We start from the raw sequence: 23501 nt of genomic DNA, 5'->3' as shown, positions 1-23501 counted from the left end.
TATGGAATTGAAAGCTAGTTTCATGGCACCATTACTGAAACTATAATCAATTGTAAAAAAAAAAAACCCTTGGCTCACTAATGTCCTTTAGGGAAGGAAATCTGCCTTCCTTACGACCTACATGTAACTCCAGACCCACAGCAATATGGTTGACTTAACGTCCCTCTGACCCAGGCGCTGCTCCACACACCACTGACCACCTCCAGGCGCTTACCCATTGTCTCTCGAGACAAGGAGGCCAAAGAAGAAAAGAAGAGCGTCCCTCTGAAATGACCTAGGGTAATTAGGGATGGGCAACTAATGCTGGCCTTCTCAGTGATGCCCACACCCTACGAAAGAATAAAAAAAGGGCTTGTGCTCATCTCATGGGCTCATTGCTCTGAACCCAGCCATATGTCTGGTTCTGGTCCTGGCAACACTTATATTTGAGACATGGATCCCCAGGCCACGGCTGGCGTGTTGCGCCAATAAGGGAGTGAAGACTCACTGTGGCAGGAAAAAGAGGTGACGTGGGAGTTGCATGTTAAAGAATGTTTGCTTGAAAACGCTCTCAAAGTGCATACACCTAACACAAGCTGCTCTTCTCCCCTGGCACAGCCTCTGCTGATCTCTCAATACTGGATACTGAGGACTAACAGGCAGCCTCAGTGTTCAGCATTGCAAGAGTGCAAATGATTAGAAATACGATTTGGAAAGGAAATCGGGTGGGCACTTGAGGGAAATAAACTTGCATGGCTACGGGCACCAAGCGGGGTAATGGGACTGAATTGCTCTGTGGTGAGCCAGCATGGACCCGATGGGCCAAATGGCCTCCTTCTGTGCGGTAAAATAAGAGCAGTCATGGCTTTGTACAACAGGACTAGTCACAGGGAGGCAGCAACAGAGAAAAGTGCAAATAAAAACAGAAAATGATGGAAATAGTCGACAGGGCATGGCAGCATCTGTGGCGAGAGAAACAGAGTTAACGTTTTAGGTCGATGGCCTTTCATCAGTACTAGGAAAAGTCAGAAATTTAATAGGTTTTGAGGAAGAGAAGGGTGGGTAAAAGAACAAATGGGAAGGTTTGTGATAGGGCGGTAGACAGGAGAGGTTAAATGACAGAAGGGTAAGTCGTGCAGGGCCAAAGGGAGTGGTGATGAGGCAAGAAAAGAAACAAAAGATGTGCCTAAAGCAGGTGTGCTGCTATGCAAAAGCAAAAACAAAGGTAAAAACTAAAACTTGTAAAGAAAAGAAAAAGGAAACAAAATAGGGGCAGAGATTACAGTCTGAAATTGATGAACTCAATGTTGAGTCTGGAAGGCTGTAAAGTGCCTAATCGAAAGATGAGGTGCAGTTCCTCAAGCTTATGTTGAGCTTCATTTTGCTCTTGAGCAGAGTGCAACCCCAATTCCACCATAACATCATCCAGGGAGAGCAGTGGCAGAAAGCCTAGGCCCAGGAGACAAGAAATATAAGAAAATAAATCAGCAATGTGGCATCTGAATGATGGTGGTATTGCAGGCAACCTTCTGTTGTGTGATTGCCTTTCAGAGTAATGTACCTTTAAAATCTTAGTACACTAATAAGCCAAGTGCCAGGATGCAGTTATGTGACTACATGCCAGGCTCACTCTGCTACTGTTACACTAAGAGACAAGTTCTGTAATAGTTAGCTCTGTACAGTTGTTAGCTGTTTAATAAACCTATTCTGAGATCTTCAAACAACCTGAACTCCATGCATCTCATTTATGTTGCACCGGACAACATAAAAAATTCTCATTGCACCGTCTTTGCTCATTTGGCCATTAGAGCAACTTAAAGGAATGTTTAATAGTGAATAATGTTCTACTAGAATGTAATCTGTTATTGTTCTTTGCAATACAAATCTGATGGGTTCTGCAAGGCAGTATTGATGCCACAACTCTACTTTTTTACTCCTCCTCCTTTCCTTACGGCATGGACCCATAGCTGGGATATGGCCCTACTGGTATTGAGTGCCCTCTGATACCTTAGCCAATTGGCCATTCTTCATGTATGAGTCTGGGTAACGGACGTGGTCTATTTGACATGACCTGAGTGCAATCATTTGCTCATCCAACATCTACGTGTGCACTTTCCAGTAAATGTCAGGAGGGGGGACATCCTTCCCAATTTAAAGGGGATTAAGACCAACAGTACCACAGCCTATCACTATTCCAGCTACGACCAATGTTATGACCAGGTGAGAAAGGTGTCTAGGGGTCTTTGTCAGCCTTCACCTGGTCTGATTGTAACAGGGTTTTAATTTGAAACACAGTGTGTTTTGAGCTCCCTCTTGGTGAATCCTTGTTCAAAGCTTTCCAATTATAAAGCAAAGAAATGAGCACAATCAGGCTTTCTCAGGTTTAAAGAAGAAAAGTGAAATTTGTTAAAACTTAAACTGTAATTCAGTTAACGTCTACGAATACATGCCGCGCCCCACAGCAGCATGCATACATGATACGCACATGCAAATAGAGACAGAAAAGAGCAGAAGAGAAATAAAGTAGAGAGGTTTGAGGCAATATCAGAAGAGTTTCTTTATACTTTGCGTCGAGTTCACTGTAGTCCTTTTGTAAGTAGTCTTGATTTTTGTTGGGGCCCAGTATTCTTCTTAAACCTTGTCCACTGTAGGAGACTTTTCTCTCTTGGGGTTCATGTGTCTTCAATGGATCTTCAGTTCTGTGAGAAAGAGATGGGAGCAGACAGGAGAGAGATGTTCTCAGTCCAGGAGCAAACAGCTTTGAGTTCAAGTTCTCTGTGGCAAGTTCAAATTCATGTGACTAAACTGGTCTGACCATGTCCGTTTATGTATTCGGACATTTTAGCAGTTAACTGGGAATGCTAGCCTCTCCACCTTCGACATCTGGTAATCAAAAGTCCATTGTGGATTAAATTGGAGCAGGGAGTGACCCCTTTGCCCTTTCCAAGTACTGTCTGTTACTATGCAAATATCTTTCCAGTCAAGAGTCTGGTGTTTTTTTTAAAAACAAGTTCTTTCTTTACTCCAGTAACAGTTTAAAGATCAATGTTCATGTGGTGAAATTAATGTCTCATTCTTGGCAGGTAGGGGCCTGCATGACACCAGCTAATGCAGCAACATTGGGAAGTGAGCTGATGACCTCCTGATTAGAATGGCTCAGTTTCAGTCTGCATCTACCAAATAAGCTATTTGGGTTAGCAACTGTGGCTCATTTGCTAAAATGAATCACTCACAAGAAACAACCATCATGCCTCATTGCCATAGGAACAACAAAGTCTAATAAAATAACAACTCCGACCATTATTGCAGCAAGTAGTGACAGGAAGATTGCTGTGGGCAAATCATTGTTGGAGAAAACAGGCACTTTATTTAACTGTGTCATGAGGAAGGGTTTGGAAACTGCAACATGTTCGCTGCAACACTCTTTTTCTGTTCAAACCATCAGGAGAGAAACAAAGTCCATTCACATACTCCGCTGATCTGTTCTAGCAGCTGTTGCTGAGTTTCTGCTGTTTTAAAAGGCTCATAACAATCTAAATAGTGTTTAGACTAGAATAACGATGGGAGAAATGTATTCTTTCGTTGGCCTCCTTGTCTTGAGAGACAATGGGTAAGCACCTGGAGGTGGTCAGTGGTTTGTGCAGCAGCGCCTGCAGTGGATATAAAGGCCAATTCTACAGTGACAGACTCTTCCACAGGTGCTGCAGATAAAATTGGTTGTCGGGGCTGTTACACAGTTGGCTCTCCCCTTGCGCTTCTGTCTTTTTTCCTGCCAACTGATAAGTCTCTTCGACTCGCCACACTTTAGCCCCGCTTTTATGGCTGCCCGCCAGCTCTGGTGATCGCTGGCAACTGAACCCCACGACTTGTGATCAATGTCACAGGACTTCATGTCGCGTTTGCAGACGTCTTTAAAGTGAAGACATGGACGGCCGATGGGTCTGATACCAGTGACGAGCTCACTGTACAATGTGGCCTTGGGGATCCTGCCATCTTCCATGCGGCTCACATGGCCAAGCCATCTCAAGCGCCGCTGGCTCAGTAGGGTGTATATGCTGGGGATGTTGGCTGCCTCGAGGACTTCTGTGTTGTGGATACGGTCCTGCCACCTGATGCCAAGGATTCTCCGGAGGCAGCGAAGATGGAATGAATTGAGACGTCACTCTTGGCTGACATACGTTGTCCAGGCCTCGCTGCCGTAGAGCAAGGTAATGAGGACACAGGCTTGATACACTCGGACTTTTGTGTTCTGTGTCAGTGCGCCATTTACCCACGCTCTCTTGGCCAGTCTGGACATAGCAGTGGAAGCCTTTCCCATGTGCTTGTTGATTTCTGCATCGAGAGACAGGTTACTGGTGATAGTTGAGCTTAGGTAGGTGAACTCTTGAACCACTTCCAGAGCGTGGTCGCCGATATTGACGGATGGAGCATTTCTGACGTCCTGTCCCATGATGTTCATTTTCTTGAGGCTGATGGTTAGGCCAAATTCGTTGCAGGCAGCCGCAATCCTGTCGATGAGTCTCTGCAGACACTCTTCAGTGTGAGATGTTAATGCAGCATTGTCAGCAAAGAGGAATTCCCTGATGAGGGACTTTCTGTACTTTGGTCTTCGTTCTTTGACGGGCAAGGTTGAACAACCTGCCACCTGATCTTGTGTGGAGGAAAATTCCTTCTTCTGAAGACTTGACTGCATGTGAGAGCAGCAGTGAGAAGAAGATCCCAAACAGTGTAGGTACGAGAACACAGCCCTGTTTCACGCCACTCAGGATAGGAAAGGGGTCTGATGAGGCACCGCTATGCTGAATTGTGGAAATGTGACATATGAATAAATCATAAATGGCAATGACATCTGTGAATGCAACATATCCAGTATTGGCAACATATGTGTGAAATCTTATATTAAAGAAAACATTCTGAAGCAAGCAAGATTCTTAAATTCCATTGCAGCAAAAGCAAAGAAGGAGTACATAAGCAGGTTAGGCTAGGCCAATGTACATCAGGCTACTCCTGGGAACAGAATATAAAAAATCTAACAATTCAGGCCAGTATCTTTATTGGGTTTTAACTGGCCAATTACATAACAGGCTAATTTAACCATCTGCCTCTTAACGTTCACCTTTAAAGAAACAAGCTTCTATTACCCTGCAAAAAGCAATGAGCGTGGACAAATGATACATGTATTATGACACTGGGCCCATACTAGCAAGAGTTCAAGCTCAACTTTCCAGCTGTACTGAATTAACAGGGTGGCAAGTGCTGTAAGTAGTCTCAATGTTCTCGCGCTGAAAGAAGAGGAGGAGTCAGACAGAAGGCCTACTCCCTGTTCATTATTCAGTTGCCTATGCTGGAAGTACGAGCCGATGGATGGCGAATTAGGAAAAGGGTCAGATGTGACTGTGATGGCCCCTACAGACAACTAGTCCATTCACCCTGATTGACAAATTGTGTGGAGAAAGGTCTCAGCATCAGCTCACACATCCAGAAGGAGCGACATAAAATTAAAAATATTAAAGGAAAATCAGATGGGCTTCATTACACGCAGAGGACATTCGCCAGCCCATTTTCATCCCGCTGCTCTAAACAGGCCATACTTTATGCCTGGATGGTAAAGTTGGAAACATAACTCCATCAAATCTAAGTTGCTTCTATAAGATGGAAATGTGAACTGGTTTTCTTGTTACTGAATCTGACATAAATTTCTGGAACTAGGCGTGTAGCAGACAACATAACTGTAATAACATGGAATTATAAGGAGAACCACAACTGCCATGTCAGCAGCTGCAGTGTACACAGCAGCACATTCTGTGCACAGCACTTCCTCTCTGATGAGGTAAAACTTTATTTTCAGATCAAATGGTAAATATTCATATGCTAACCCTTTTAGGCCTGCAGGAATGTATGTGTAAAAATTGTAAAATCTTTTACATTTCATTTCTTTTCGAGGAACATTGTGAATTGGGTGCAGCACATCTAATGCCATAATGGGCATTAACTGAAATTTTACAGGCAATTACTTTTACATATTGTATGGGAACGATTATGTGACTGTGTGCTTCAGTGCCAGTTGGAAAAGTAGGGAATGCATTACTAGGCAAGCCAGCCTTAGGCCTATTTCTTGATTGATTTGCACAGAGTGCCATTCTGCAGCCAGGCTGTGATTTAAGAGCACTGGGCGATTGCCCTTTTCATGTGACCCTCTTAATCAAACCTTTGAAAGTCATACTAACTAATTTAAAGTATGTGTTGCCGCCATTTTGGTGTTCAGTGTCTATCGAAAAGAAATGTTGCTTTGCAGGCCCTTCAACCATTTTGGCCACAGCATCTTATTAACTGTAGAACTCTGTATTGCTACAGCACTCAGCTTACAGTGTTGGCATTTGTAGTTTTTGCTTTTTCTGGATCAGTCTATAGCTCCTCAATTTCCTCCCACAGTTGTTAATAGCTGCAGTCTAAGTTACCACATCCATAATTCTCAAGATGGACGTCCCACTGGGTTCACCTATCTATGGATTGGGCACTACTCAGCTTCTGATATGGAACGAGGGACGTAGTCACACTTCAGACTTTCAGACAAGTACCGCGATAGGAATGGTTCGGTCGGTAGTTTTTAAGGGGGCTGCATCCATTGCCTTCTATTCTACTGAACCCTTTCAAGCAACAGCAGAGGATAATTTTGCAACCAGTAGTGCACTAATTCATCTAGCAGGTGACAGATGCATAATTTTCCAGAGCTAAGTCCTTCTTAAGTGCCAGCCTGTCCAATGCACAACAGTATTATCTACATATGCACAAAAAAGTGGACCAATACACCATCCTACTAATGAGCTCTGCTCTACATCAGTCTTGTGCCTTTACTAGAGTATAAGGTGTATACCCTCTACTACTTAATCCTGAAATTATTGGCAATGATTCACTGCTGTATGCAGCGAGAGGGGTGGCTGGCTGGCTGGCTGTTGGGCATCAGTATGTGTCCCTCAGGATGAAGGTGGTCTGGTAGTTCCTTGTGCTAGATCATGACATGGCCCTGCACCTGCTGGCATAACACTGGGAGCAGGGCTACCTGAATCCACCCACAATCTGGCACATCAACTCATCTGAGTGGGGTCGCTGGGTAGGAAAGATTTGACTTTGCCCTTCATCATCTGTGCCAATTTCTGCAATTCCCTGCTGCTGGGCACCTCTCTCACCATGTCCAGGGATCGTGTGGAAAATTAAGTAATTTACACCCTACAATGCTGTGGGTCTGGAGTCACATGTAGATCAGACCAGGTAAGGAAGGCAGATTTCCTTCCCTAAAGGACAATAGTGAACCAGATGGGTTTTTACAGCAATTGATGATAATTTCAGGGCACCATTACTGAGACTAGCTTTCAATTCCAGATCACTTTTTTATTAATTGTATTTTTATTAATTAATTGAATTTAACTTCTACCAGCTGCCATGATGGGATTTGAACCCCTGTCCCGAGGGCATCAGCCTGGGCCTCTGGGTAACTAGCTCAGTAACATTACCACTACGCCACCATCCCTCCTGTGTGTCCAGTTACGGGTGCCACACATTAGGAAAGATGCAAAGGCATTAAAAACAGTGCATTCACGAGAATGGTTTCACTTTGTTGGGTAGATGTTAGTGTTATAGCTGTACTGAAACAGCTTGGCTAGGGGTGTAGCCGAAGTCTTTAGCACTACAGCCAGGATGTTGTTGGGACAAATAGCCTTTGTTGTATCCAGTACGCTCGGCCATTTCTTGCTATCACGTGGAGTGAATGGAATTGGCTGAAGACTGGCACTTATGCTGGGGACCTCAGGAGGAGGCCGAGATGGATCATCGACTTGGCACTTCTGGCTGAAGATGGTTGTATACGCTGCAGCCTTTTTTTTTACACTGGCATGCTGGGCTCCCCCATCATTTAGGCTGGGGATGTTCATGAAGTCTCCTCCTCCTCTGGTTAGTTGTTTCATTAACTACCACCATTCATGACTGGATGTGTCAGTACTGCAGAGCTTTGATCTGATTTTTTGGTTGTGGGATCGCTTAGCTTAGTCCATAGCATGCTGCTTCCGCTGTTTAGCATGCATGTAGTCCTGTGTTGTAGCTTCATGAGGTTGTCACCTCGTTTTTAGATCTGCTCCATACTGCTTCTGGCATGGACCCCGACACTCCTCATTGAAAGAGGGTTGTTTATAACGAGAGAGGAGAATTTTTTATTTTTTATTAGAGATACAGCACTGAAACAGGCCCTTCGGCCCACCGAGTCTGTGCCGACCATCAACCACCCATTTATGCTAATCCTACACTAATCCCATATTCCTACCACTTCCCCACCTGTCCCTATATTTCCCTACCACCTACCTATACTAGGGGCAATTTATACTGGCCAATTTACCTATCAACCTGCAAGTCTTTGGCTTGTGGGAGGAAACCGGAGCACCCGGAGGAAACCCACGCAGACACAGGGAGAACTTGCAAACTCCACACAGGCAGTCCCCAGAATTGAACCCGGGTCGCTGGAGCTGTGAGGCTGCAGTGCTAACCACTGCACCACTGTGCATGGGAAAGGCTTCCACTGCTATGTCCAGACTGGCCAAGAGAGTGTGGGAAAATGGCACACTGACACGGAACACAAAAGTCCGAGTGTATCAGGCCTGTGTCCTCAGTACCTTGCTCTATGGCAGCGAGGCCTGGACAACGTATGCCAGCCAAGTGCGACGTCTCAATTCATTCCATCTTCGCTGCCTTCGGAGAATACTTGGCATCAGGTGGCAGGACCGTATCTCCAACACAGAAGTCCTCGAAGCGGCTAACATCCCCAGCTTGTACACACTACTGAGTCAGCAGCGCTCGAGATGGCTTGGCCATGTGAGCCGCATGGAAAATGGCAGGATCCCCAAAGATACATTGTACAGCGAGTTCGCCACTGGTATCAGACCCACCGGCCGTCCATGTCTCCGCTTTAAAGACGCCTGCAAATGCGACATGAAATCCTGTGACATTGATCACAAGTCGTGGGAGTCAGTTGCCAGCGTTCGCCAGAGCTGGTGGGCAGCCATAAAGACAGGGCTAAAATGTGGCGAGTCGAAGAGACTTAGTAGTTGGCAGGAAAAAAGACAGAGGCGCAAGGGGAGAGCCAACTGTGCAACAGCCCCGACAAACACATTTCTCTGCAGCACCTGTGGAAAAGCCTGTCACTCTAGAATTGGCCTTTATCGCCACTCCAGGCGCTGCTTCACAAACCACTGACCACCTCCAGGCGCGTATCCATTGTCTCTCGAGATAGGGAGGCCCAAAAAAAAGATAATTATTTATGTACACACCCTTCAAAGTTGTTAAAAGAACATTACATTTAAGGCAAATATATGGTATGCATTATAACAGTTTTGAAAGCTACTGCAGTCTGAAACTTTCCAGTCCTTTTTTATCCACTCTCTGTCTCAATAGCTCCCAGCGATTCCTCAAGCAGCTGTTTCTGGTGCCAATTCACAAGTGCCGCGCACTTCCTACTTCCCACTTTTACTCTAAGCCCCAGGAGACCTTTTTCTCAAACACTGCTAATTATTAAGTGCTGGGTTACATTCCACCCAGAGTCAACAGTCCTCTGGTACACTGTTCCTTGTCACACATCAGTATAAATTCACCAAGGATTCTTTGTGCTGTTTAAACAATACAGCAGCTTGTGTAAATGAAGGAGACAAATTAAAACTGTCTGAATTGGGTTTTACTTTGTCTCTCCTAGTAAAAATCAACTTGTTTAGTTGAAATGAGAAATACTATCAAATTTCACTCTAGTTTAATTGTACATTTTCATACAGAGAAGGAATGATTCAAAATCTTCACTGGATTCCAATTTTTTTTCATACAGGCTACAGTGTAATAATGTCAAATAGAAATATTGTCTTGTCTGAGATTTCTGGAACCACTTTATTGATCAGTAGAAATCATTTTCACACAAATTGATAGTCAGGTCAATCCGTTAGCCTCCTAATGTGCCATTCAATAGAAAACAAACAAAAATAGCCACATGTCTGCATGAACACGGATCAATTAGCCTGATGAATTGCCCTGACTTCAAACACAAATATTGATAATATGAAATTAATGGGTAATTGTAACAGAACATATCCCATTAAATTCTGAGCCATGCTGTGGTCTGTTATCGCCATTGCTTCAGAACCTGACGCTCACACAATCAAATTCCAAGGGTTCTCAATAATCACAGGTCGGACTAGTTTATTCCTTGGTTTCAGTACCATCTCAGAGATCCAAGCATGAGGAGGGCAGGAGGTGGTGAGGAAGGAAAGACAGAAAAATAGATGGAACAAGTATTCTGTTTGGCCATATTACCCTGTACTAATAAATGCCCTTCCTTGTGAACTGATCAGAATGGCACCAGACGCAGCTTGAAATTATTGCCCTTCCTGACTTAAAAAAAAGGGCCACCAACAGAAAAGTTATACATAAAAATATCCAAGTATGGCTTGGCACCCTGTTATCATATGACAAGGATAAGGCTGTCTTGGTTTTTAATAGGTTTAGTTATAAGAAACTAGCACCATTTTCACTTTAGTCATAAGTACCAAGCTACAACATTTGAAAAAAGCTGACCAAGAACTTTTTTTTTAAATGGACACAGCCCAAAACAAACATACAACTGAAAAGTAGCCCTGAATAAAAAGCTTTTTGACCAGCTCCATTACCTCGAAATGACTGAAAAAATTAAATTACTTTTTCTTTCAGGACATGCAGTAGTATTTGGGATCACATCCACAATTCAATTTGTTTTCCTACGTATGACATATGAAAATAAATAACTACAATGGGAGTGCAAAGGAAACACTGCAGCAATACTGGGTATTGCAGCAAAAGTGCACTTTTTGCAGTGACTGCTGTAGAATTTTTTTTGAAGAGGAAAGTTATCTCCGATACTGCAAAATTTATTTCTGGGGCTAGGGGGCATGGGAGCCCGAGGGCACGCTAACCTTCCCAGGAAATTTTGATTTTTGGTGCCTTTTCCCTGCATTTTGAAGTGCACTGCCATTCAGTATTTGAAGCCAAAATAATTTATTCTGGAATGGTTTTACTGGTAGATCTCCTGTTGTGTTTCACAGAGGAGTCAATGCTGATGCAGAACAGAGGAGGAGGGACAAAGACAGTAAGCAGATAGGAGGGAAACAAGAGCAGGAAAGAGAGCGAGGAAATTGTGTTCTTTTGTTTGATTTTTTTTAAACGTATTTATATATACACATGGTGATGGAGGTGTCAGATTTCAGAAACTCACTCCGTAGAGCCACCTAGTAGCCAAAACCTGCCACTGCATCACAACAGCTGACATTACAAAATTCAAGAGGAAATATCGGCAGAAATGCATTACCAAACATCGTGGCAGCAGGAAGCAAGGTTTGTAGACAGGAAATTCAGAACGTTCATCCATCCTGACACTATATAATGCTGCCCTCCAGTCAACATTCCCCTTTATCCTGAGGCCTAAGCAGCAGAGAATCACAGCCATATTTGGGGGCATTGGCTTTAATGGTGACCGGATAAATCAGCAAAAAGGAAAAGGAAATTCAGTAAATGTAAGCTAAATGCTGGATGAATAGCACGTCAGTCCGCATCAATAAAGAGTAAAGATCATTAAACATTTTGGGCATAGACCTTTCTTTAGAACACTGATGTAAGATATACATCTAAACAATAACCTCTTTTTCCACTTTGTGGGCACTACTTGACCTGCTGTGCATTTCTGCTTCCATTCCATTTTTATAATATGGGTTTCAGGATTTTTGCCTGAATTTAAGGATTGGGTCCATTCTTCTGGAAAAACGGCAAGTTAGTGGCCTTGTCTGTGTCCCATGAACTGGTTATCACAATCTATTCTTATTCCTCACCTTCAATCTTCCACCCAACTAAACATTTACCCAGCTTTCATTTTTGAAGTTAAGTTATGCAAACTCAATTGCTTTGGGTGGGATTCAGTCCCATATACTACATCAACTGACAATCAGATGACACAAAGTCACTACACTTCTTATCTGATTTCATCCCAACATTGGCGGGTACATTACTTTGCAATTAGGATCTGCAATCGGCTATCCCATTATCCTTCCAGTATAAAAACATAAAATGCTGGAAATGTTAAGGAGGTCTGGCTGCAACTGTGGAGAGAGAAACAGAGTTAATGTTTCAGGCACAGCACCTTTCATCACAACCCCTCCAACATACAGCTTTTAAAAACATTAATTTCTAAAGACCTTGCGGATAGGGGTAGGCATGGAGGCGGAATTCTTGCTGGGAAAAAAACATTCCAGAAATATTTTTATTCTGAAAGAAAAATTTCTCTCTTAAAATTAATGTATTTTCCATGGTTCCAATCAATCAGTTGATAAAATAAAACTGTGTGTTATTCAGTGAAGAACTAGGAATGACGCAATCACCCCATTCATCATATACTAATGAGTGGAGAGTGGAATGCAGTTCAAAATGTTGTTCCAAAAATATTTTTCTGGAATGCCTAGCGAGGGTTTACATATGCTTATATTTGCAGCAGCAGCAAAAAAAAAGAGATTTTAATTGCTATTAAGTCAATTCAAAAACTGTAAATAACTAGATTTCTTACACAGATTCTTAGGATTAGGATAAAGGAAATTGCAATGCCCTGATAAAAAAATGCGTAATTAAATACCCTCCTGACAATTTAGTCAGTAAATCTGGCACACAGAGTGGCACTCAGTCAGTTGATCTAACCCCCAGTTTGACCTTAGTTAACTCTTCTCAGCAAGCACAGCAGTAAGGTTGCTCTAACTGTCCTCAGCACCCTGACCTAGGGGATAAGGCAGCAGAAACAACCAGAGTCCCTACTCACAATCGCTACAGGAATACAGAATTTTCAGAAACAGGAAAGGGTCATTAGGCACACCTTTAAGGCATCCCACACAATTTTACTTCCACTTAAGTTAATGGCTGAAAAATCAGGCAGGCTCCCTTATGGGTGTGTGATCCTCCCCATCTGAATTTGCTGCATTTGATGCGCTCAGGTAATCCAACACATCCATGTGTTTCTCTTTGTCCTCCTTATCTCGAGAGACAATGGGTAAGCGCCTGGAGGTGGTCAGTGGTGTGTGGAGCAGCGCCTGGAGTGGCTATAAAGGCCAATTCTACACATCCATGTGTAGTTACTGCAAAATCTATCCCTCTCTCTCCAGAAATGCAACCAATTGTTTCTTGAATCCATTCGCACCTTGTAATTAATTCCACAACTATCACTCTTTGAATGAAGTTCCAACGCATTATCGTTATTATTCCTAACTTTTAATTTTGTACTCGAGTCCCCTGATATTTGAACCCTTCACCATACTGAACAATTTGCCATGATCAACTTTAACAGCTCTTTCACAATCTAGAAAATTTCAATTACATCTCTCGAAATCACTTCTTTCCCACAGAAATCTTTCCTCATAACTTAAATTCACGATATCCAGAACCATCTTTGTTGCTCACCTCGTACTCTTTCAAGTGCAGCTGTATACTTCCTACTTGCTAGTCAGTGACAGCTGCCTGGGAAATGTGTGAATGGATGTCAGGTAAAGTCAAAAGCAGGCGCCGTTGTGATTCCCTCCACAAATAGCCCATTGGCATTCAATGTCTAGGCTCAAACACAAAGGTTTATCTTTTGGGAAAATTATTGCATGATGCCCGTGCAACTGTACCCCAAAAGTTAAAACCTTCAGCGAGAGACAGGAGGAGAGAATGTGAATGTCTGGATTAGAGAAAAAAAATGCATAATCAAATGTGACGCATTACAAGGGGGAAGGGGAATGTCTTTTCATAATTAACATCTAATGACCTTTCACACTGTATTTGTTGTCAGTTAATCAAATTACTATAAATAGGTGGAACATCAGGGGCCTTCTCTCACGTAATCCCAATTTACAATAAGAACTCTATGAGAAGCAACAAACACAATCTTAAAGCATTCACTGAATGTAATTGTGTATAGGTGTCGAAGCAAAGAAATCTTTACAAAAAAGATTAGCATCTCAAGGCAGTGTTTCAGTAACAGTTCCTTTTGCCTGCTCCACAGCTTAGTCCAATACACATGCACAAATGCACAATAGTGTTCCCTTCAACACAGGGTAACTCCGGGATTCAGTGCCTCTTTTCCACAGAAAACAAGTTTCTCAACTTAAATTCCCGATATCCAGAACCATCTTTGTTACTCATCTTTGTACCCTTTCAAATGCAACTGGCACCTTCTAATCCTGGGTTCTTCTTTTCGAAATCTGTCAGTATATTGAAATGTTAGAAAACTATGGCTTTCTTTAAGGATGAGGCATTTTTTCATGGCCATTAAAGTTAAGAAACATGGATAAAGATGTCAGGAGTTGAAGCCTATTACAATAATTACAATGTATTTGCAGACTTCTCTTTTGTCAATTTTCTCCCTTTTTCTCCTGAAAGCATGGAATCTGATCAGCAATTCTCCAGAATCTCACCTGGGCGTCACTTTTTCAAATGTGGGCTTGGACAAATCAGCATTAGGGGGCTATTCATCAGAGCTGATCTCAACTCTGTCCCTATCTGACACCCACACATGGACACTTTCTAAGGGTTAGTAGATAATGATCAGGAATGGGAACCCAGGAGTGCACCCCCAGCCCCAAACCAACTGCAGCACTCCAAATGACTATGGTAGTGTAGTGATTATGGTGCTGGACTAGCAACACAGAGATCGTGAGTTCAAATCTCACCATAGTAAAACTGAACTCAAAAAAAAAAATCTAGCAATTTGTGGGTATCATTTAGGGGAGATAGTGGTGTAGTGTTAATGTCACTGTGCTAGGAATCCAGAGACCCATGCTAATGCCCTGGGGACATGGGTTCAAATCCTCCCATGGCAACTGGTGGAATTTGAATTCAATTAATTCATAAATTCAATTAATTAACAAAAATCTGGAGTTGAAAGCTAGTCTCAGTAATGGTGCCATGAAGCTATCATCGATTGTTATTTAAAAAACTGGTTTACTAATCTCCTTTAGGGAAGGAAATCTGCCATCTTTACCTGGTCTGGCCTACATGTGACTCCAGATCCACAGCAATGTGGTTAACTATTTACAGCCCTCTCAAATGGCCTAGCAACCTGATCAGTGTCAAAGGCAATTAGGGATGGACAACATGGGCATCCCATGAAAGAATAAAAAAATCAGAAAACAAATATGACCAAGAAACCAGCTGAATTAGTTTGAAAACTTCACTGGCTGCGTAATGCCCTTCAGGATAAGGAACTGCCACCCCTACCTGGTCTAGTCTATATGTGACTCTTGTACCACAATCCTCTGAGGCAGCCAAGCAAGCCACTCAGATTTTAAACACAAGTATAATTTTTTTGAGATGCTAAAGCAAGGCCCTGACTGCCCTCCAAACTAAGAAGTAGTAAAAGAAATACTAGCATTTAGATAGTCCTTTTCACAACGTCAGGGAGTCCCAAAGTGCTTTACAGCTAACGAAGTATTTTTGAAGTGTAGTCACTATTGTGATGTAGGGAATGTGGCAGACAATTTGCACACAACAAGATTCCACGCACAGCAATCTGTTAATAACCAGATTATGTTATTTTGATGTTGATTGAGGAATAAATATTGGCCAGGACACTGAGGTTAACTCCCCTATACTTCAAAATAGTGCTATGTGATCTTTTATGTCCACCTTATAGAGCAGACAGGGCCTCGGTTTAGTGTCTCGGCCTAAAGATGGCACCTCAGTCAGTGCAGCTCTCCCTCAGTACCGCACTGGAGAGTAAGCCTACATTTCTGTGCCACGGCTGACATAAAAGATCCCACGGTATTTTTCGAAGAAGATTAGAGGATTTCTCCCAGCACTCTGGACAATATTTATCCCTCAATCAATACCTAAAACAGATGATCTGGTCATTTATTTCATAACTGTTTGTATGGAGCTTGCTGTGTGCAAATTGGCTGCCACGTTTCTGACATTACAACAGCGACTGCATTTCAAAAATAGTACGTAATTGATTTTAAAGGTCTTTGGGTGCCCTGAGATCGTGAAAGGTGCTATATAAGTTTGTTTTCCATTCCTCAAGAAGCCAATTAGGGATGGGCAACATATGCGGCTTTGCTAGTGTTGTCCACATGCCAAAAACAAAACAAACTGTCGTCCCAACTGGGATCAAACTGTACAGCTTGGGCTAAGCACTGAACCTAGGAACTTAGTATTATACCAAGCAATGCATTTCCCCACTGAGCTCCAAATTTCAAAGAAAACATTTAATACGTAGAGAATATATTTTGAAAGATCTTGAGAAATAGTTAATTCAAAAGTCACTGCAGATTTTTAGTTATTTTTCCATCTTTGTAAAACAAAATATTCCAGGCAAGTTCTTTTTTAGAATGCAGGGAAGTTTTGCATTTCCAATGCCTCACTGGATAAATGTACTGTACAATGTGACATTAACCTATAAAACCTGGAAGGCTCCAGGTTCTATCCCTACTGACTGAAGAAAACTAAATTTTTTTTTTTTTTAAAAAGCACTAGGTTCCCAAATGGCTCAATGGGTGAGGAATTTTCCTCCACACAAGATCAGGTGGCAGGTTGTTCAACCTTGCCTGTCTAAGAGTGAAGACCAGAGTACGGAAAGTCCTCATCAGGGAACTCCTCTTTGCTGACGATGCTGCATTAACATCTCACACTGAAGAGTGTCTGCAGAGACTCATTGATAGGATTGCGGCTGCCTGCAACGAATTTGGCCTAACCATCAGCCTCAAGAAAACGAACATCATGGGACAGGACGTCAGAAATGCTCCATCCATCAATATCGATGACCACGCTCTGGAAGTGGTTCAAGAGTTCACCTACCTAGGCTCAACTATCACCAGTAACCTGTCTCTCAATGCAGAAATCAACAGCATATGGGAAAGGCTTCCACTGCTATGTCCAGACTGGCCAAGAGAGTGTGGGAAAATGGCGCACTGACACGGAATACAAAGGTCCGAGTCTATCAAGCCTGTGTCCTCAGTACCTTGCTCTACGGCAGCAAGGCCTGGACAACGTATGTCAGCCAAGAGCGACGTCTCAATTCATTCCATCTTCGCTGCCTCCGAAGAATCCTTGGCATCAGGTGGCAGGACCGTATCTCCAACGCAGAAGTCCTCGAGGCAGCCAACATCCCCAGCATATACACTGTACTGAGCCAGCGGCGCTTGAGATGGCTTGGCCATGTGAGCCACATGGAAGATGGCAGGATCCCCAAGGACACATTGTACAGCGAGCTCGTCACTGGTATCAGACCCATCGGCCGTCCATGTCTTCACTTTAAAGACGTCTGCAAACGCGACATGAAGTCCTGTGACATTGATCACAAGTCGTGGGAGTCAGTTGCCAGCGATCGCCAGAGCAGGCAGGCGGCCATAAAGGAGGGGCTAAAGTGTGGCGAGTTGAAGAGACTTAGCAGTTGGCAGGAAAAAAGACAGAAGCGCAAGGGGAGAGCCAACTGTGTAACAGCCCTGACAACCAATTTTATCTGCAGCACCTGTGGAAGAGTCTGTCACTCTAGAATTGGCCTTTATAGCCACTCCAGGCGCTGCTTCACAAACCACTGACCACCTCCAGGCGCTTACCCATTGTCTCTCGAGACAAGGAGGCCAAAGAAGAATAATACAGAGCATTGGTGAGACCACATCTGGAGTACTGTGTACAGTATTGGTCTTATTTAAGGAAGGATGTAAATGCATTAGAAGTAGTTCAGAGAAGCTTTACTAGGCGAATACCTGGAATGGGCGGGTTGTCTTATAAGGAAAGGTTGGATAGGCTAGGCTTGTACTCGCTGGAGTTTAGAACAGCAAGAGGCGACTTGATTGAAACATACAAGATTCTAAGGGGTCTTGACTGGGTGGATGAGGAACGGATGAGTGTGGGAGAATTCTCAGTGTATTCACTATTGTAATGTAGGAAACATGGCAGCCAATCTGCGCACAGCAAATTCTCTTATGGGAGAATCTAGAACTAGGGGTCACTGTTTAAAAATAAGGGGTTGCCCATTTAAGACAGAGATGAGGAGAAATTGTTTCTTTCAAAAAGTCGTAAGTCTTTGGAACTCTTCCTCAAAAGGCGGCGGAAGCAGAGTTTTTAAATATTTTTAAGGCAAAGGTAGACAGTTCCTTGATAAGCAAGGGGGTGAAAGGTTATCAAGGGTAGACAGGAATGTGGAGTCGAGGTTACAATTAGATCAGCCATCTTATTGAATGGTGGAGCAGGCTCGAGGAGCCGAATGGCCTACTCCTGCTCCTAATTCATATGTTCGTCTGTATATCTTTGCTTTCTTAGTGCTGCTAACTGGGCAGTGAGAGCAGAGAGAACTAAAGTAATGCAAGAGTTGAGTCGTTTCAGAAATCAGAAACAACAAAGGAGCTGGGTCTTGGCCAACTCCAAATTCATGGGCACTGGTTGGGGGTTGAGTCTTTTAGCATTCTAAAAAAAAAACACTGGAATCAGCAAATTAGAATGCAAATGTAACTTCCCTTCAGAATAACAAATGCAGCCTTACAGAATTACTGAAAGCCAGGCTTCAACAAACACATGAAACAGTTCCAAAAAATTTAAAAGGCCAAGAAGAAAATGTAATGGTTTTGCAGGGCCGTTCTCATGATCTCATTGAGAGTTAATGACTTAAACCAGACTGTTGTATCATTTGGCACTGGCATTTTACATTTCTTTGCCTGCATTGAGGCATCAGAACTCAGTTCCAATCCGCACCTTGATCCACAATTCTAATGGCCCCAGTGCCTTATTTCTTGTGCTACCATGTCAATGTGTGCTTCTCTAGATTGCAGGTGCAATATTAATGATCAACTGTACTACAGATTGTTCCTCTTTGGCAATGCTACCCAGGCTTCATATTTAGCTCAAATATTTCACTATCACTTCCACAATTAAGTTTTGTATCTGCTTACAATCCTTTTCTTCAGCTATATGCATGGTATTCTAAGAAACTTAAAGGGACTGATGTGGCAGTTAATCCATGCTAATCAATAGAACGGTCGTATCATTGTGCATTTTCTTTGACAGAACAGAGATTTTAGTTTAGAAGTTACTTCTGACAGTATTAATAGGCATATGCTATTAACATAGATGTAAAATAAATGGGTTAACATGGGTTAACGCCCATGTTAAATTAACAGAGAAAGAACTTGCATTTATATAGCACCTTTCACAACTGCAGTATGTCCCAAAATGCTTCACAGCCAATGAAATATTTTTGAAGTGTAGTCACTGTTGTAATGTATAGAAATGCAGCAGCCAATCTGCACACAGCAAACTCCCATGAACAGTAGTGAAATTAATGATCAGATAATCAGTTTTACTGCTGGTGGTTGAGGTTTGCCCATTGGCCAGGACAAGGGCATAACTGCTCTAGGAGATTTTACATCCACAGCGGAGAGCGGACAGGTCCCTTGTTTAATCTCCAATGATGCTGCACTTCCTCAGTACTGTACTGAAGTGTTAGCCTAGATTATATGCTCAAGTGCCTGGAGTGAAATTTGAATCGGAGACCTTCTAACTTAGAGGTAAGTGCTACCACTGAGTCAAGGCTGACACCATCATACCACTGCATTAAGTGCTCGACTAATATTGCCAAATGTAATTTCTAGGCTATTGTTTCTTCAGGAAAAAAAATGCATTACTAGTACCTCATTGTCTATTGCTCTGTAACTTTGTCTAAATCTCTGTCTTCGGTCTATTTTTAATTAGCAGCTTCACTGCATTGGTTGAGAATGTCAGATAACAATGTGATTATCAAAATCTAAAAGCAATTTGCTTTCTACTGCAACCAACTAAACGATATTCAATTGCAGGCTGTGTGGTGATGGAAACAGTTCTGAGCTCTGTATGATGCAATAGTGGAAACTTAAACTAACAGTTGGACCATCAGACTGTGCGACAGGAACCAAACGTGGCACAAAAGCTGCAGAAAAAGCCAAACTTGCTCCTATCCAGCTCTGTTTTTAGATTCAAATGTTACTGCTACGGAATGCTGTTGGTTAACAATATATTAAAAGTATACCACTGCAGCATTTCTTTTTTAAGATTCATCTTCATTCTCTGGTTTGTAAGTATTTTTAAATTTCTCTGGTCAGCCTTACTGCGAACACGGTCCTTACTAAATTAAACCCATCACTTTAACTCTCCCTTGAATAATAAATAAGCAAGGGGTAACACTGGGGTTGAGCATGCTCGGTTGTGAAAGGTCTAAATGGCTGGAAAACAGAGACACTATTTTCTGTAAGCACAAGGGCTTCTACAGTTAACTTTCTCACAGTTCACTGGCACATTCTAACTTTGACATACCAAAGCTCCTTTTAGAATGTTAACAATCTTGGAAGGTACTCCTAGTCATCAGTGAGTTTAGTAATTGCTGCCAGCTCCTTCAGTATTGAGATAATAACAGCTGGCCCAGATGACCTATTTAAAAATAAGGGGAAAAAAATCCCTAGCCTGCAGATGTGCGATCTCACAGGTTCTTATGATTTTCCAGTTTGCAGGATGTCAGGGGCTGACACAAAATGTTCTGTTGTGAATGGCTCCACTCTAGGGGCTGTTTCAATGCTCCTTAATGATTCTTCCATTTCCTTCTGATGTTTCTTCAGATGTTTTTGCAAAAGCTGCTTGTCAGGAGAGGAGTAGTCACATAAGTGACACCCAAATGTCTCACCCGTGTGATGCCTGCGCACATGAAGGTCCAGGCTCTTCTTTTGAATGCTGCATAACAGAGGAAGAACCAAAACCAATTAAACTTGTGATTTCAATGCATCTTTGCATTGTATAATTTATAATATGAAGAACCACTTTGGAGAGAAGCAGTTCCATTTTTGCCTGGTCTCTGTAATCACCCCCATTAACAGCGCAGGATGCATTCCAAAGTAACGCGGCAGCACGAAAATAAACGTGTACTTGCGAGCTTGTGCGTGCCCAGTTCTTTAAAAGTTCTGATTGTGACTTTGGTTATCTGACTGACAAGAATGCCTGTTTGCTGGTGAAGGTCTGTACAGCCTAAACGGTCAGCCCACAGCATCCAGAAAAATGGTCAGCCTGTGCCACTAACTGCTTTGCAGATAACAAGATCAACCTTTATGCAAGTTCCATTTCCTTTAATTGACCAGTATGTTAGCTCTCAGCAATTAGGAATAAAGTACTGCAACTTCATATAGTGACGATTATAGTCCAACCAGTCTTATTGGGGCGGCACAGTGGCGCAGTGGTTAGCACCGCAGCCTCACAGCTCCAGCGACCCGGGTTCAATTCTGGGTACTGCCTGTGTGGAGTTTGCAAGTTCTCCCTGTGTCTGCGTGGGTTTCCTCCGGGTGCTCCGGTTTCCTCCCACATGCCAAAGACTTGTAGGTTGATAGGTTAATTGGCCATTATAAATTGCCCCTAGTATAGGTAGGTGGTAGGGAAATATAGGGACAGGTGGGGATGTGGTAGAAATGTAGGATTAGTATAAATGCGTGGTTGATGGTCGGCACAGACTCGTTGGGCCGAAGGGCCTGTTTCAGTGCTGTATCTCTAAACTAAAACTAAACTTATTGCTATTTTAATCATTCCTGCAAAGCAGAACACTGTAATGAGAAAATATATATTTTGATTATGCAGAAAATCTGAACTGTCACTTATTCATTCATCTTTCTGGCTCAGTTGTTATAGTGAGACTTTTTTTGGAGTCATTTCTATCTGGTACTTTAAAAGTAATCATTTTGAACTTATTTGGGAAGTTGCAACCTGTGAGGTATTTAATCGAAAGAAAACTCAAACAGGTTTTAAAATCCAAAGTTCACAGAGTTAAATAGAAGCAGGTCCATTTCGAAAAGGTTTTGCTCTGCATTAAATGCCCCCTTCTCTCATTTGAATTCACAATACTCACCTATTCTTAAGTTCCAATAATTTTCACCATTGAAATGTGAACGATCAAATGAAAAACATTTATTTTTTCATGCAAGTCTCTGCACACACTTTTGTTACCCTCTCATGTAACAAGGCAAGCTTGCAAATAAAATTAAAAAGAAAACCTCAAAGAGAGTCACACTCACTATTCTCTCACTAAAATGTGAGCAATGTTTTTGAGGGAACTCATTTTAGCAAGGTCCAAGGGCAGAACTGTTCACCCAACAGCACTTCAATTACTGTATAAAAATTCACCCCTAACAGTCAAGATTCTGTACTGTTAATCTACAGTGTGCAAAAATCACAGGATAGTCATTAAAGTAGATTCAGAGGTAACTGTAAAAAAAAATCATGAGATGCATAGGTTGCCAAGCGACAACATGTCCCCATTCCCTTGCTAATTTTTTTGGGGTATATGCCTGTCTCCCCTATATAAATCTTATTTTATGAACAACCATTTTTATACAATACTCATCTTTCATTATCTTTCCCATTTTGCTAGTGTTTGAGAGCTGCATGCTTTAAATACAGGAGATAAAAGACAACTCCTCCAAAAAAAAATGGCAAAGGAGAACATGAGGGAATACACCAAACAAGATGAAAGACAGCACCATTGACTGCGAATGAGAGGGACAGAGAGGGAAAGAGGAAAAGAGAATCAGAAACAAAGGAATATGAGAATAGAAACAGAGAGCAAAGCAAGCTGTGAGTAAAACGCAAGAAAGCATGCGCGCAACTTAAATCAGAGGTGACAAAGGAGAGAGTAAGAAAACTAGAGATGGCAAAAAAGGCAAAAATGTGAAACTCTACCTCAATAGCAGATGTGAGATTAAAACCCTGCATTTGGGTGCAAATATGCTTCCCATTTGTTATTTGAATATTTGGCTACAATTTGAAGCTTCTTCTCCCAATGGCAGACATGAATCTAATCCACTAGTTAGGGAAAGGCTTTAAAATAAAAAATCTTTAGGCTTTTTTTCAACCTTTTATATGAAAATAAATCTCTGGCTGGTAAATAAATAAAAAAAATCAAACAACTGCACTGAGTGCCACAGAATTCCAGCATTCTTTTCCCGAAGTTATTTTGCTCCAAATAAAAATAAATAATTTTTGAAGCATGTGCCCTCAGAAGTGCACATATGCTGTTACTGGAGCTAGAAACTTCAAACAATTGAAAAAGGTCATTTTTAGACCTAGGTTTTACATCTGTAATATTGACTGTAACCCATTCATTTTAAATTGATGTAATAATTGGAAAACCTGGGCCAATGCATCAGCGGGCTATTAGCTGTTTGTGGGAGGGTACATGACAGTTGAGACTAATGACTGGATAACAAAACAGAAGCCATGAATGCTGACCAAATTTTCCACTTTTCAGCTGTTACGCTGACTATAGTACCTTCAGTGGCACCCCAATCGCGACCAGCTAACTGGGTGCAGGCCAGGGTCAAAACATTATTCTGCATGGATCAATGCCACTCCACGCAATGTACTTAAATACGGAGCTGGTATTAAGTTTAAGTTGCATTAGCTCTCAAAAACAAAAATACATGTTATACAGGAAAACATTTATAAAT

At 42.2% G+C, this 23501-nt stretch overlaps 1 protein-coding gene across 3 annotated transcripts in view; it reads right to left on the bottom strand.

Annotated features, from left to right (window-relative positions):
- si:dkey-154p10.3 (oocyte zinc finger protein XlCOF6) overlaps positions 1-23501 on the bottom strand; it is a 59189-nt gene that overhangs the window by 7677 nt on the left and 28011 nt on the right. For 2 of the 3 annotated variants that reach the window (XM_068054602.1, XM_068054613.1), the window contains exon 7: positions 9829-20745. The exons of the other annotated variant lie outside the window; for it this stretch is intronic. In XM_068054602.1, coding sequence (XP_067910703.1) covers positions 20508-20745 — 238 coding nt within the window. In that variant the 3' untranslated portion in view covers positions 9829-20507. Of the gene's footprint in view, positions 1-9828; positions 20746-23501 lie in introns of those variants that run through there. 3 annotated transcript variants of the gene reach the window in all.

The sequence above is a fragment of the Heterodontus francisci genome, chromosome 2, assembly GCF_036365525.1.
Source record: "Heterodontus francisci isolate sHetFra1 chromosome 2, sHetFra1.hap1, whole genome shotgun sequence".
Classification (NCBI taxonomy): Eukaryota; Metazoa; Chordata; class Chondrichthyes; order Heterodontiformes; family Heterodontidae; genus Heterodontus; species Heterodontus francisci.
The sequence above is the reverse complement of the archived record's forward strand: the minus strand, read 5'-3'. Positions and strand labels throughout refer to the sequence as shown.